The sequence below is a fragment of the Strix aluco genome, chromosome 6 (assembly GCF_031877795.1).
Source record: "Strix aluco isolate bStrAlu1 chromosome 6, bStrAlu1.hap1, whole genome shotgun sequence".
Taxonomy (NCBI): Eukaryota; Metazoa; Chordata; class Aves; order Strigiformes; family Strigidae; genus Strix; species Strix aluco.
In genome coordinates, this window is record NC_133936.1 from 40,530,348 (window position 1) to 40,544,368 (window position 14,021).

A 14,021-nucleotide genomic window follows, 5' to 3' on the forward strand; every position below is an offset into this window, starting at 1 on the left:
TATGCGAGCTCATTTCAAGCACTGAAATCACCCCGTGTAGGATATTCACAGTGGAAAAATAACCTCTATAACATCAAGACTCTCCAAGGGAGCTGTGGAGGTTTCTTGCTCTCATGGGCCAGGGCCGAAGCCTGACTAACGCTCACACAGTAATTACATTTTTCTGGACGTCGGCAGAGTTATGTCGTTTGGACACATGGAGTTTCTGTAGCAGTTGCAGTATGAACTCTGGCTGAAATTGCATCCCTCGACTCTGCTGCCTGCGCCATCAGTGGAGGCAGGGTGGCAGGCGTGGAGCAAACTGTCCCGTCGCTCCTCCAGACGGCCATGGCTGAGCCTTTTCCAACCCCTCCATCCCTGCAGGCATCTGGGGGCACAGGCTTGTACCTTAGGTGCACATACACTGCCTAGTTTTGAGCCCCAAACCTCCGAGTGAAGGTCCCCATTGCTGCAACTCCGTGGTATTCCATAATCCTGCAAATCCCGGTTTATAACCCAACCCTGAGGAGCAGGAGGCTCCGTCTAACCCAGCAAACCCCAGACAGACAACCAGGGTGGTTTATAACAAACAGACAAGCTCTGGCTTTGCTGCCATCCACCCATGTGTGGCAAAGAGGTATTTATGGGTTAAAAAAGGCTGCTTGCTGAGTCTGTAATGAGGATGGTCAAACGCTGAAGATGTAGAAAGCAGGTTGAAGGAGAGGCCTCGCTGCCCATGCGAGGGAGGAAACCCGCACAGCCGCTCCGGCATGTTCACGCAGAGGGTTATTGCAGCGTGAAGCACCAGCCCATGAGTAAACACTCCCTTTGCGGTGCTGCACTCCCTGGAGAAGCTTTAATAATTTCTAGGGAGGCTCTGAAGGCTAATAAAAAAAATAAATAAAGAAGTCAGCCTGAGCAATCGCTCCCTTCCTCTTTCGCAGCAAGCCTCGAGCTGCCCTTGTCTGGCTGATCAGGTGCGGCTCTGATTTCCCGGGTTCCTGAAGCAGAACGGATTCGGCAGCATCGCAGCCTGCTTTGCGGTGATGGATGGGAATGATTATAATTGTTAATCTGATTAAGCCTGTGGTCTCACCTTTTGCTTGTCTTACTGACATTGAATGCACTTAAAGAAACACTTGAGGAGGAGCATATGAAGATGTATGAAGCACGTGCTTCTGTGCACCTGTCAGTATTGATCTTAGGGCACGATCTGGTGCAAGATGACGTGATTTTGCATTAAAATTGGATCTCTGGGTTATCAACACACAGCAGCCCTCAGGCTGGTGGTGCAATGGTCAAAGAGGAGTCTCCTTCAGCTTTGTTTTCTCTCTTTGACAGGATTTTAAATAGGAATTTTTGAGAGGGAGAAAGCTGTGGTCCCACCGCCTGCTGCAGTGCAGAGCAGCCTGACTGTAGGCTTCGACAGGGACTTCAGCAAAGGCTCCAAGCCAAGGACCACACTTGTGACTTGCACCCGCTGCATCTGGCTGCTCTGAGGGTGTTGCTGTGCTCAGGAATAGAGGCAGAAATGTATTTTGAGTTCCTATACCCCATGTAAGTCCCCAGAGATGGCTGAGGAACATCTACTCTGGTGTTTCCAGGCTTTCTTAGTGGTTGCAATGTTAATTTTAAAATGAGCTTTCTTATCAAAGTCAACTCAAATGCTTTAGCTTCCACAGCTCCTGGGAGCAGGATATGTTCAGTCACTGCAAGAGGGAAACCTTATGTACAAAAAAGTGTAAAAATCTCTTACCTTTCAGAAGCACCTGGATCTTAATTGCTTTCCAGCAATCATCTGTTAGAGAAAATTGTTCTTGCACAGCTAAAAATGGTTTCTGTGTTTCTCCTCTGCCTTGCTGGTAGGGCGGGCTGAAGATAAATAAAAGGCAGCTTTGGGGTTAGGTTACCTGGCTCAGCTTGGGAGCTTCTCCTGGCTCCTGCTGCAGCCACCCAGCAAAGAGAGGATCCTTGAGAAGGTGGTTTGGGGCTCCTTCTGTTGAGCTCCATCCCTTGTGATCCACCCAAAGCACGTCTGTCTGCAAAGACTTTCCACTGCCAGACCTTTCCACAGGAGGAGGTGCTCACAGCTGGGGCTGGCACCCCAAGGAGCACTGGGTGCCCTGAGCAAGTGGTCACCCCGCTGCTAGGCCAGGCTGGGCCACCCCAGGAGCTCTTCCCTCAGTGGAGGAGCAGACCACTGCTTGGTGATGCAAACCCAACTCCTCTGGAGCCCTCATGGATATGGGTCACCAGGCTGACTGCCTTCAGCTCTGTGCTGATGGTCCTCTCAGCACGTGTCTGTTTGAAACTGTGCTGGTGTAATTAAAGGTACTCCACTAATTGGATGTGCAACCCTAAGGGAACTCCTTTAATTGCATTTCAATCTGGTTGGTATCATTTTAACTTAAATTCATTGCTGTCTTGCACAGGAATAACCCAACTGGGTCTGGTTACGGAGAGGCATATCATCCTGCTTCTCCTCCCCCTCACACGCTGGATGTGCTGCAATTTGTTAGGCTCTGGCTGTGAGAAAGCCACCGCACATTAAAGCAGAGGGCTGTGTAAAACCCCTTTAGCTGGTAACTAGGACATAGACAGTAGAGGGCTGAGAGTTCACCTTGACCCGCTAATGGAGGTAAGAACCTCAATTATTACCCTGTCTTCACTTGGATTTTATCTCATATGCGTTACCATAAATTCTGTCGTGCCCTGAAGCTGCATTCTTTTGCTTCTTTCTTTGGAGTCAGTGAAGACCTGAGCTCTTTCTAAGTGATGCTTCATTTCTACCCAACACACTTGTCTGCAGTGAAAGAACCACTGCTTAAAATTCAAGAGCCCCCATTAAACTGGAGGCTGGGGTAGATGATCAGGTTGTTGCTTTGAGCCTTAAAGCTTGTGGGAGCACCACCATTTATTTCTCTTATCTCCCAGCACGGAGCCCTCAGAATTGCTCTCCCTGGTGATGGCCTATTTCCAGAAGTCTCTTCCAGCAGCCATTAGCAGCGAAGTGGGGGGCTGCACCCCCCGGGCACCAAGCACTGTGGAGAGGTGCCTGGTTTCCAGCTTTGCTCCGTGGGTTGCAAGCACAAGCTTTATGTTTTCTTCACCCTGGGCTGAATGTGGCCACTGTGACTCTCCCCTCTTCTGGTGTGTGCCAGCTTTCGGGTGCTGCAGGATTGTACCATGCCATGGGTCAGGCCCCAGTCTCAAAATACCCTCTGGGGTGGTCTTGTGCAGCTCCCCCCCACGCTACAGGTATTTTGAGGGGGCCTGGTCTGGCCTGAGATGGGCCGTGCTCCCTATGCTGCTCTGAGCACGGGCTGCACCCCAGCGCCGTGGGGCCGAGCGTCCTTCCTCATTACCAGGGCTGCGTATGCAAGTAGCGTGAGGAGCAGAGCCAGCAGCAAGTCAGCGCTGGCTGTGTCCCTTACTAATGTTGTTCTTGCTATTTCAGTGCCATCTTCCTTACTTCTACCCTCTCCCTGAACAACTAAATTAATTAGAGTGGTGGGGTTTTTTTTTTATTTAAATACTGTCATGGAATAATAATTCTGGTGAATTCTTTTTTTTTTTTTTTGTCATTCCCCACTGCTTCTTTTCTCTGTTGCACTCTCTTTTAATACACTGTCGATATTTTGTTATAGCTATGCAAGATCACAGCTGTTGTCTGAAAAAAAAAAAGGAGTAAAATCATGCTATGTGCTGTTGCCACCCAGCAACCATTTTTGTACCTCCACCAGCTCACAAAAAAACCCCCCTTCCCCTACTAAGTGCAGGAGCATACATTTTTCTTGGCTTGTAGAAAGCCAAAAAACCTCTCAGCAGCTTCAGTGAAGCAATGTAAAGGAACTGAAGCCCCTACAACAGGCTGGGGCCCCATCCTGAGCCTGTTATGAGGTTGGATCCTGCAAATCCTGGATCCCAGGAGTGACTCCACAGGCAGCAGGTCTGTGGGCATCAGCCACTTCTGCACTTTACTAGTTATGTTTAGCTGGACACGTGCATTTGACCTGTAAACATGTTTTCTGATCTGACCAAGTAACAAACCCACTCCTGCTTTTCTCATGAAAGGACAAAAAAATCCTGTTAGACCCTGAATTTATATTTACAATAGTGGTCAGGGCTGAGAGAACCCTTGCTGACCCTTCTGGCCAGCCTTCCTCAGCCCCTGCCTGACAAGGGGCCCTGCAAAGTCGGCCCTCGGTGGCCATTTGCCTCGAGACCGAAGCCAAGCAAGGATGGGACTGAGGAAGCGCAGTGCTCTCCCCAGCAGCACAAAATGATAAATGAAGGAGAGCCAGGATGGAGGTTTGAATTGTCGTCTCCAAGTCCACAGCTCCAGTTACAAAACTGATTTGAATCAGTCTCGCAATCCACATAACCAATTTCAAAATTCCTCCTTGACTCCCTGGCCCTGGCCTTGTTTAGTGGTTGCACTGTGTATACCTTGTGTGTGTAATATTTTAGAGTGTTTTTAAATTAAGCTCAGCTGAGGCCCGTGCAGTTCCAATTAACAGATAGGGGCTGTGTGATGGCTCCGGCAGGGCTTGCCGGCACTGTTGCTACCTGTTGCCTCAAACAAGGGTTATTAGGGTGGCTGAAGTGAGACTGCATGAAGGAAGTGAGATGAAAAGCTTGTTTTCCTCCCCAGACTGCAGCATTCATCTCTGGCTCCTGCAGAGGTGATGTGCGGTGGTATGCAGAGCGCTCCTGTCCCTCCCAGGGACACCAGGGTCAGTGTTTTCAGTGATCTTACCTCCCCGCTCAGACCAAAGGAAGGACCGAGCTTGTTGGCTGCCTGGCTTTTTTTGAAAGCAGAGTCATGTCAAGCAGGCATTTCTGAGGGGATTCAGGGAGGGCTGACAACAGGGGGCATCTGCCACATCCACAGATCAGCAGGGTGAAGATCACTGCGGGCACCGAAGCCAGGGGAGTGTCCCCATCCTTCCCCTGATGTGTAGAGCCCGCCCATAATCCTTCAGACAAATGTTATCAGTTGTTTTCTTAGGCAGGGCTCTGTATTTCTGGCCACCCCTGGAACCAGAATCAGCTTTCCTTGGGGAGACAAAGGGGTGATGAGAAACCTGGAGCTGGTGTTCACAGGCAGGATAGTATTAGCTTCCACATTTATTGTCCCCGAATGGAGCCTGGGGTGTGTCCTACCCCCGAAAGGGACAGGTTCAATCCGTGAGGCTCTGCAGAGAGGAGGGATATTTGCAATGGGGCACAAAAGGCAATTCAGCACCTGGTGATGTTATATACAACCTCTTTGCCAGATGCTTCAAGCCCCTAAACAGTTGTAACTGCTTCTCCACGGGTTTCAATTAAATTCCCCTAAGTATGTAAACTTTGGCTTGTTTGGACCAATACCTACAGACTTGATTGCAATAGCAGATGTTTTATTCTTACCTGCAAGTGAAAACGGGGAGCGTATATCATGTCCGTGACACACTTTGCGGGAAGCAGATGTTTCTATTAATGCCAGAATTGGGTGGAAATTCAAAGGATGCTTTTTGCTTTTTTTTGAAAACTCTATTTTACCCAATTAAACTGCAAGTTGCTGAAGTATTCCAATGAATCACTTCCTTTTTTTTTTTTTTTTTTTTTTTTTTTGATTAGTAGGCTCTAAAGGGACAAAAGAATAGCTTTGTATCAGTCTCCCTCAATTAAATGTAAAGTACATCTGGACAGAGTTTGAAGATCCATCTTTCACTGGCAGTTGCAAAGCCATCGACATAATAAAATAATACTCTGATTGGTATTACAAGGCTGCATTTAAATCATTGGCATTCATGCTCTGAGTCCTTTGCAGGGAGCGCAAGCCCTCCATTAGAGAAAAGCTTAATTTTATACTGTGATCTGTGTAAGATATGCAATGAAAATGAGAAAAAAAGAGCTTTTGCAGAGCTGGAGACATAATAATAGGAGCTACAATGAATGTCTGGGCAGCATTTTCAGTTACTTATAAACTGCAGGTGTCAAATGCATTCTGGAAAGAAGCTGAATTCAAGTTTTAATTATAGTCAGCAGGTTGAGGCATAATTCAGGGCTTGATAATACCTTCAATCTGTAACAAAACTCCTCCTGCTATCAGTAAGAAGTTTACACCACGATCAAGGAGAAAACATGACCTCCTTGCAGCAGCTGAACTCTGAACTTCGGCATCCCACTGTAAAATCCCAAACGCCCTTGGTATTTAAAGTACCTATTCCGTGCGTGATTATCTCAGCAAGCCTTAGCATCAAATGGGATCTGAACCAGTAACACTGCTCTGATGATCAGGGTGAGAAAGACGGGTCACTGCAGCTTTCATCTCAAGTTTCATTTGGCTCAAATTAGCTTTGGGGAGAAAAAAAAGAAGAAAAAGATCCAAACCCTCTGGCTGGAATTGTGTGTGTGAATGCAAAACCAAGTGCCATACAGGCCTTCCCAGGTCTGACAAGGTTAAGTACGACCTGGCTTTATCGGCAATCTCTTCTGCCAGCAACAGTAAGTTTACTGAGCTCGGAGATTTTAAGTTCATTATGTGTTTAAATAGCACCACGTATATCAATGCCCTGACCCAAAACTGAGTCTTTGAGGCCCTATGCTGATACATATAATAAAGGGTAATATTAAATTAGTCTGTCTATTAATGATTCTGCGGGAAAAAAAGAGGATGTGCGTGCTGGTGCGCTGAACTCAGCTACTGGGGGGCTGCTGCTCAAAGGTGGGCAGAGGTCTCATTTAAAGCCAGTGGGCAGAGTCTATGAAGAAGCTAATTACACCTTATTATGTGGGAAAAGAGAGCTCTAGAGTTATGGGGCAGCCTCCACTTGGGTGTTGAGGAGGAAGGTCACTGAAAAGGAAGCAGAGAGGCAGAGCCGCCTGGGAGAGTGAGGTTTTCTGAGCAAGGGAGATCTTGCTGCTTTTACTCTGCTCAGGGAAACACAATCTTATGAAGCAAAGTTCTTCCTATCAGAGGATTCAACAAACACACCCACCTTGTACCATTCCTCTGCTGTCAGGGCATGGAGAAGCCCTGAACACCAGCCAAAAGGTGGGTTGGTGGAATGATCCTCCACTGGCCACCAAGAGCCGGGAACTGCCTGGGACTGGGAGGAGTTAGAGCTGGAATAAACTACAGGAACAAACCAAACCACTAGAAGTGCTGACTTTTAAAATAATTCTATTTGTACTGACATAACCCACACATACAGATAAGCTTTATGTCATTACCGAAGACGGCCCCCACCAACGGCACGTGTGACTCTCAGTACATAACACCTACATCCTCACAACACCCCTGTGAGGCAGGGCAAGGCCCTGAACCCCATTTCACCAGTGGGGAGCCTGCCAAAACCGAGCAACCTTCTCGTGGTCACCCAGAAAGTCTGTTGCTGGGCAAGGAGCGGAGCGAGGGCTTTCACAGAGAGCAGCCGTGGGGCTGCTTTTTTGGCAAACACCCTGCAGTGCTGACAGCCCCTCTGCTCCATCACAGCTGTTTCTGCGGTAAGCAAACGGCCACGAGCAGCAGGTGATGTCAACTAAGTCCTCACAGGCATTAAAGTGATCATAAAACAAGAAGTGGGGAAAAAAAACCCAGAACCTGTGGACAGACCAATCTGATTTGTAACCAAATGCCAGTCTTAAATGCCTACTATGTTCCTAGTAACAAAATAAGTGAATGTCAAAAAAAAAAAAAGTACTTTAAGAAAATGGGTCTTTTTATCCCACCATCCCAGAATCATAGAGAACAGGGCTGGAAGAACCCCAAGGGGTCATCAGGTCTTTTCCCCAGCTTCTATGATCCCCTGAGGTCGGGTCCCTTCAGTAGATGGAGCTTATGGTGCTATCTTGGCTACTTGTGTCAGAGCTGTCCAGTGTCACATCAGGACCCACATCTGCGCCATCGGGATCTGCTTGATCTTTAGCAAAGTTGATGAAAACCTAGAAGTTTAAAGGAAAACATTCAGTATGTGACAGCATAAATAATTTATAATATGAATGAATATAAAAAAGGAATGGCTGTTCATTTGACTGTGAGCCTGGAGAGAGCGCTCAGGAATGGATTCACGCTGGATTTGAGAACTGCAAACATTGGGTTTCTATAGGCTAATGTAAATAAATGGACGCACACTCCTGTACCTCTGAATCGACACCTGGGATGCAAAGGTAGACATTCCTGTACAAAACCTAACTGTCCTGCAGCCCATGTTTCAAAAGTACTAGCGAGGTAATACCCGTGTGGCAGCTTGTTTAGATCACAGTGTAATATTAAGTAATATTGTTACTTTATAAACCCATCCATCTGTATATAATTGACATCCGTGCACGCACAACTGCGTATTATACAGATAGGTACATATGATCACACGTAACAGACTTTGTCTGAGCAGTATCTAATGAATAAAGTATCCTTGCTGGAACACTACCTCCATATACACAAATCCAAGCTGTCCTCCCACAAAACATAACTCAGGGCTTCCTGCTCTTTGCCTGCCCATTTCTCTCAGGACCACTGCCCCTTACCAAAACAATACTGAGGACCTCCTTCCCTTCTCCCCCAGATCTCTGTTTAACAATTCGTACCATTACAGGGCTGCAGTTTTTACTCCTCTCTCTGGGACAGACCTAATAGATCAGAGGCTGATGCTCAACAGGATGATTTCGGGATAGTCCTTGTGGCATCCCTTCAGCTGATGTGTTTCCTACAAGATTTTGATGCCAGGGGGAATGTTCTTCCAAGGGAAAATGGAACGAACTTAACCACGAAGCCAAGTCTGGAGTAATGCTAAATGAACTTACAACTCAAATACAGTACAAGAAAGAGCGAAATCAAGCAAGTTTCCAGGACCAGTGGAAAGCCTAGCACTGGACTCAGGGGTGATTCATAATCCTTGCCCTTCATCCGCACCCACGAGGCTGCTGAAATCAGCAGTGACAGAGGGAAGAACAGATCCTTTATGCTACAGGCAGCTCTCTATGTGCATGTTCTTAGTGCCAGCACAGGTATCTGGAGGCAGCAGTACTGATAAAGTATCCCCAGGAGGAATATAGACGGAAATCCCTTTCAAAATGTAGTCTATTGTGTGCAGCAGTCCATTATGTGTAACCATCAGTCTGCTCCCCTGTTAACAGTTTTAAATGGATGGCCACACATCTTTAATTCCTTACCTCCTCTAACGTTGTTTGACTCACTGAGAAGTGCCTGATATTGAAGGCTGCTTTGCTGGCTTCCAGGAGATCAAATATATTTGCTACCCCTCCTGCAGAGACTGGAACGTGGTACTCCACCATGTTGAAATGCCGATCCTGCGGGAACAGGAATGATGGGGTGAAGTTAAGAGGTTGATGCCTGTAAAGAGCCAACAGATCTGATGGCTGGCTGGCTGAGAACAAAAGCAAAGAGGACCTGAACCATGGGAGAAAGAAGGGCAGAGGGTGTGTTCTCTCCTTCTGGCTCCCAAAGATGAACAATATTATTGACCAGTGTTTCCCCACTGGGAGTTTTTGTGAGTTTTGTGACTGGGAGATGATAACTAAGCCCCAGAGCTGGATGCCTGAGGGTAGCCATAGCATTTTCCAGCTCTGAGTCTGCCATTTTGATTAATGCAGAGATTGGGTTACAGACAACGGATGGGATTTGTGACTCAGGTACTCTGGTTTTACAGTTATTCCATTCCTGGAAGCAGCCGACCATCTCATCACCCACTGAATATGAAGTGGGCCTCCGTGCAGTCCCAGTGGAATCAGTCCCAGGGGCAGAAGGTCACCTAACAACTGCCTTGTAGGATCACTGCAGGTGTCTGGCTGAAGTTATTTAAGCCACCAAGGAACTCAGGTACTCCGGTCCTTGGACCATGTTGCTGATCGCACTGACAAGAGTGTGTATGAACCCCTTATACTCTGAGAGCACAGATCTATGTGCACAGTATGTTACAAGATGTCTACCTTGCAAGATCCTCTTGCTTAATTTGAAGGGATGGAGAGGGCTTCTCCTGAAAGCATTTGTCCTGCTTACCTTCAGGCATGTATTTGGAAAGTGTGACTTCATGAACTCTGTCAACATCTCAGTGCAAACTGTGTTGCTATTTAAGTGCATCTTCACAGTGAATCCTCTTCCAAACCTAGGGGGAAAAGAAAATCACAATTAACACAATAGAAAAGGGAAACAGATAAAGAAAATCCTTTGAGAGTGCTGTGCAGCCTCTTCGGGGAAATCTAATCCAGGCAGAGTGCAGCTTGAATGGGGTCAGGGTTGTTAACCTGAAGTGAAACTTAATAAGAAGCCAAGCTATTGTGATAACTAATAAAATCGAAGCTCAACCCTAACATGCATTTCACATTTTTCAGCAGTGAACAGATTACTTTAGGGAACACATCTCTGGGAAAAAAGGCTGTGAGAGAGTAGAAAGTGCATTAGTTAACGCAGAATTTCAGTGGTGTAGTAAGAAACATAAACCAGAAAATGACGTTATTTTGATGCCCTGTTAACAAAGGTCTTGTGTTCTGAGCCCTCAAAGCTGTAGGTTACTAACTCCATATGCTGTTCAGTAAAAGTGAAATAGGTACATTTTACTGACCTGCTCTTGATATGCTGCAAAGAGCCAATGCACTGAAAACTCCCGTTCACCATAATAGCCAGCCTGGTACAGAGGGCTTCACATTCTTCCATGCTGAAAAACCAACCAAGAAACTCTAATAAATCATTGAGAAGGTATAAAAAAATAGTTAAGTAATCAGAGAATGTTACTGATCTTCCCTAAAGTGTTGTGGGTCTCTGCGGGCACCCGCATCCAGTCACAACAAACCCCCAAACCTGTCATAGCTCGGTGCCCTGAAATTCTGCAAGGACCAACGGGGAGTGTGAAGGATGGGCTCTCCATACTGCTGCAGAGCCTGGCCCTGGAGACAGAGCCACACCAGCCCTACCTGTGGGACGTGAGGATCACCGAGCAGTTGTTCTGCACTTCCTCACTGATGATTTTCCAAAGGTGGCGTTTAGCATTTGGATCCATTCCAGAGCTCGGTTCATCCTGTTGGGAAAGACAGGACTGAATGTAAATTTGCACTCAAAATCCAATATTCCTAACACTTGTGCTCTTTTTAGGTTCATCTTTGGCGTTATGTTTGCTAGCGAGGACCCACAGGAGAGCTTCCACTGGTACAGACCCAGGAGAAGGATTATCTTCAATTGCATTATGGATTTGAATGAGACACCCTACCCTCCCTTGAAGCAGAAACAAGTCAGCTTGACTAAGACCCCCATCCCCACCACCCTCTGGCACTGCACAGCTCCCCTGGTCACTAGTGGAAACTCTCAACCTCCGCTGGACTCTAGAGGAACCGACCAGCTGCGATAGCACCATCTAAGATCAACCCTACTGTGCATTCTGTACCGTGGTGTTTCAAACATCCATAAACACCCCAGGCGTAACCTCAGACAAGAAGCGATCAGCTGGCACTGGGTTCCCACCCGTACCTGCGTTTTGCCTCTCTCTCACATGCTGATGAAGCAAGTGTTGCATTTCTCCATTTAGAGAGACAGTAAGCCAGAGATGAAAGATGGTATATTGTCTCCCATTTTATGCATTGCTGGTAAAATTGTTAACAATTTTCTGATTGAAAAATTGTTATTGTTGAAGACAATGCCTTATATAAGGCAGAACTAAACCAGCTTGGGTTCAGGCAGCAGTCAGTACAGAGGAAATTTCCCCACCTTGTATTTTTATTGAGATTTTTTATCTCACAAAAGGAGCTAGAGCACTGGTTTATGTGGTCAGAAGTAAAGGCAGTAGTGCTGGGCTTGATACTAGTTGGGGCAAGGGAGATTTATGTCCACTAGGTATCAAATTTAATATTGGAACCCTGCTCATAGAGCACTGCACACATTCAAAACACAGCAAGTGGCAAAGCTGCACAAAAAGGTGTATTTTAGCAATGGCATATCTCATGGAAGAACTGGAAAGTTCAAAGTGAAAGACAAAAGAAGCAGCCAAACCTAGAAAAATAGTTTTATGTTCTAATCCTGAGGGAAGTTGCTCCTTTGCTCTCCCACAGATTTGGAGCCTTGGATGCTGCTTTTCTCGCAACACTGTGCAGGGTAGTCGATCCAAAAAAAAAACCAAGAAAGAGGTGAGAACAAGGAGAGTTTAATTGGCAAATATAGGATCTATTTTTGACCTCTGAAAGGTGCTAACTGAGAAACTGGCAGACTCACCACTCTTTTATGCCCTCAGAGAAAATTTGGGAGCTTGCTAGAATCTAAACTTTCCTCTGATGCAGATGTTGTCAGGCTAAGTATGGGCATTTGGGGAGTGCTCTGTAAGCTCTGCCTGAGGAGGTTTTGCTAGGCTGTCAGAGTACCCCTGCCAGCCTAAAGATCTGTTCGTCTTTCCCCCAACAAGGCCCACATTTCTCACCAGCAGCAGAATTGATGGATTCCCAATGAGAGCCAGAGCAGTCGACAATTTTCTGTTGGTGCCATAACTGCACATTGAGGTGACTCTGTCTTTGTAGGCCATCAGATTCAGCCGGTGGAGAAGCTGGAGTACAACCTATGGGAGCAAGAGTACTGCTTTCACAACGTCCAGGCGTAAATTACCACACGCATATCTATTTATTGAAAGACTAATTAAATCAGTGTAGAGGCTCTCAATAACTGGAAAATGCTTTAAGTCAAGCCCCAGTGTTACTCACTCCTTTGATCTCTCTCTCTGGGATGCCATGGAGCCTAGCATAGTAATACATGTGCTCTTCCACCGTCAGCAAGTCATCCAAGGCATCTTCTTGAGGACAGTAGCCAAAGAGTGACCAGTGTGCCGCACTAATGTCATTCAGGGACCTGTGTAAGGAAGTTGGCAAGCTGTTTTAAACACAGCGAATTGCCAGTGTGCTCTGGAATCAGACAGGAAAGAGAAAAACCCTTTCTCCTGCTTTCTACCCTCTTCCCCAACCCTTGAAGGAAAACGCTATGAGTTTGCAGACCTTCAGCTTTTAGGCCCTCAGTTCTACAAAGGCAGAACTGTATTTGCGATGTCTGTTAGCCATGGTGTCTAGGACACAGCTCTCCAATTACTGCCAGCACTGCAGATGGCAGAGCTGCCACCAGTTAAAGAGCACTTTGAGATGAGTCCTACTGGTCTCCAGATACTAGCTCAGAAGCGGGATCACACTCAGCTGAGGATCTGAGTCTGATCCCATTTGCCATGGAATGAAGTGGAAGTGACACCACTGAGAACAGCAAAGGTACAACAGCAAAATGCAGACCCCTAGGGAAGCAACCATACCATCTTCAAAGGATGAAATTCCATGCCTTATTTATTTTTGCTCTGCTTTGAATGTTTTGTTTTGTTTCAGACTTTTACATTTTTTTTCCTTTGCCATCCAGCCTTAAAAACTGCTCCCAGGCTGACATGCTCACGTGCCTTCCCCAAAAATCACGTCTTCCATACCCAGAATGATCCTGGACCCGCAACCTTCCACTGGATGCTCCGATATCACCTGTCAGCATCTTAAAGATGGTCGTCTTTCCAGCTCCGTTCACACCAAGCAAGCCAAAGCACTGGGTTGTGGGAAAGAAAAGTAGAAATGTAATCATGCTGTATTTAGAATGCAGAAATACTGCTCCGAGGTGAGTGCTCAGTGCATCTTGCTATTCTTTTCTCCGGACCCTTGAGCAAGATGAATTGCAAGAGAGGCAGAGGTACTCAGAGCATCCAAACGTTATAATGGAGGTTGTTTATGGTGCAATATCCTGCAACTTATATTGGGACCGTTCATTTAACACGGTGAAGAATCAAGGATCTGTCGCTATTAGAGTCATTCCTTTTACTGCAAGGTGCATTTTTGCAGCGAGCTCATCTGACAGGCCAAACCCTGATCATCTAATTTGTGCAAAGCCTCCCATTGACAGGAACAGAGCTATTCATAGGAATGAGGTGAGTGAGGTTTGTGCTGTCATTGCTAAAACCTTAATGTGACACAAGATTTTTGTCAAATAATCTCACTAAAGCACTACATTAATAAGATAAAGAACTGGCTCCCTGTAGTGCAAC

The 14,021-nt window shown here is 46.5% G+C and overlaps 1 protein-coding gene across 1 annotated transcript in view; it reads right to left on the bottom strand.

Annotated features, from left to right (window-relative positions):
* Positions 1 to 7,133: 7,133 nt before the first annotated feature.
* The window catches only part of ABCA12 (ATP binding cassette subfamily A member 12), a 113,852-nt gene continuing 106,964 nt past the window's right edge, over positions 7,134 to 14,021 (bottom strand). The window contains exons 48-55 of the mRNA XM_074829975.1: positions 13,419 to 13,528; positions 12,664 to 12,808; positions 12,387 to 12,521; positions 10,897 to 11,000; positions 10,548 to 10,640; positions 9,986 to 10,091; positions 9,139 to 9,276; positions 7,134 to 7,911 (exon numbers count right to left, since the gene is read on the bottom strand). Of these exons, the coding sequence (XP_074686076.1) occupies positions 7,792 to 7,911; positions 9,139 to 9,276; positions 9,986 to 10,091; positions 10,548 to 10,640; positions 10,897 to 11,000; positions 12,387 to 12,521; positions 12,664 to 12,808; positions 13,419 to 13,528 (951 nt within the window). The 3' untranslated portion in view covers positions 7,134 to 7,791. The remainder of the gene's footprint in view (positions 7,912 to 9,138; positions 9,277 to 9,985; positions 10,092 to 10,547; positions 10,641 to 10,896; positions 11,001 to 12,386; positions 12,522 to 12,663; positions 12,809 to 13,418; positions 13,529 to 14,021) is intronic.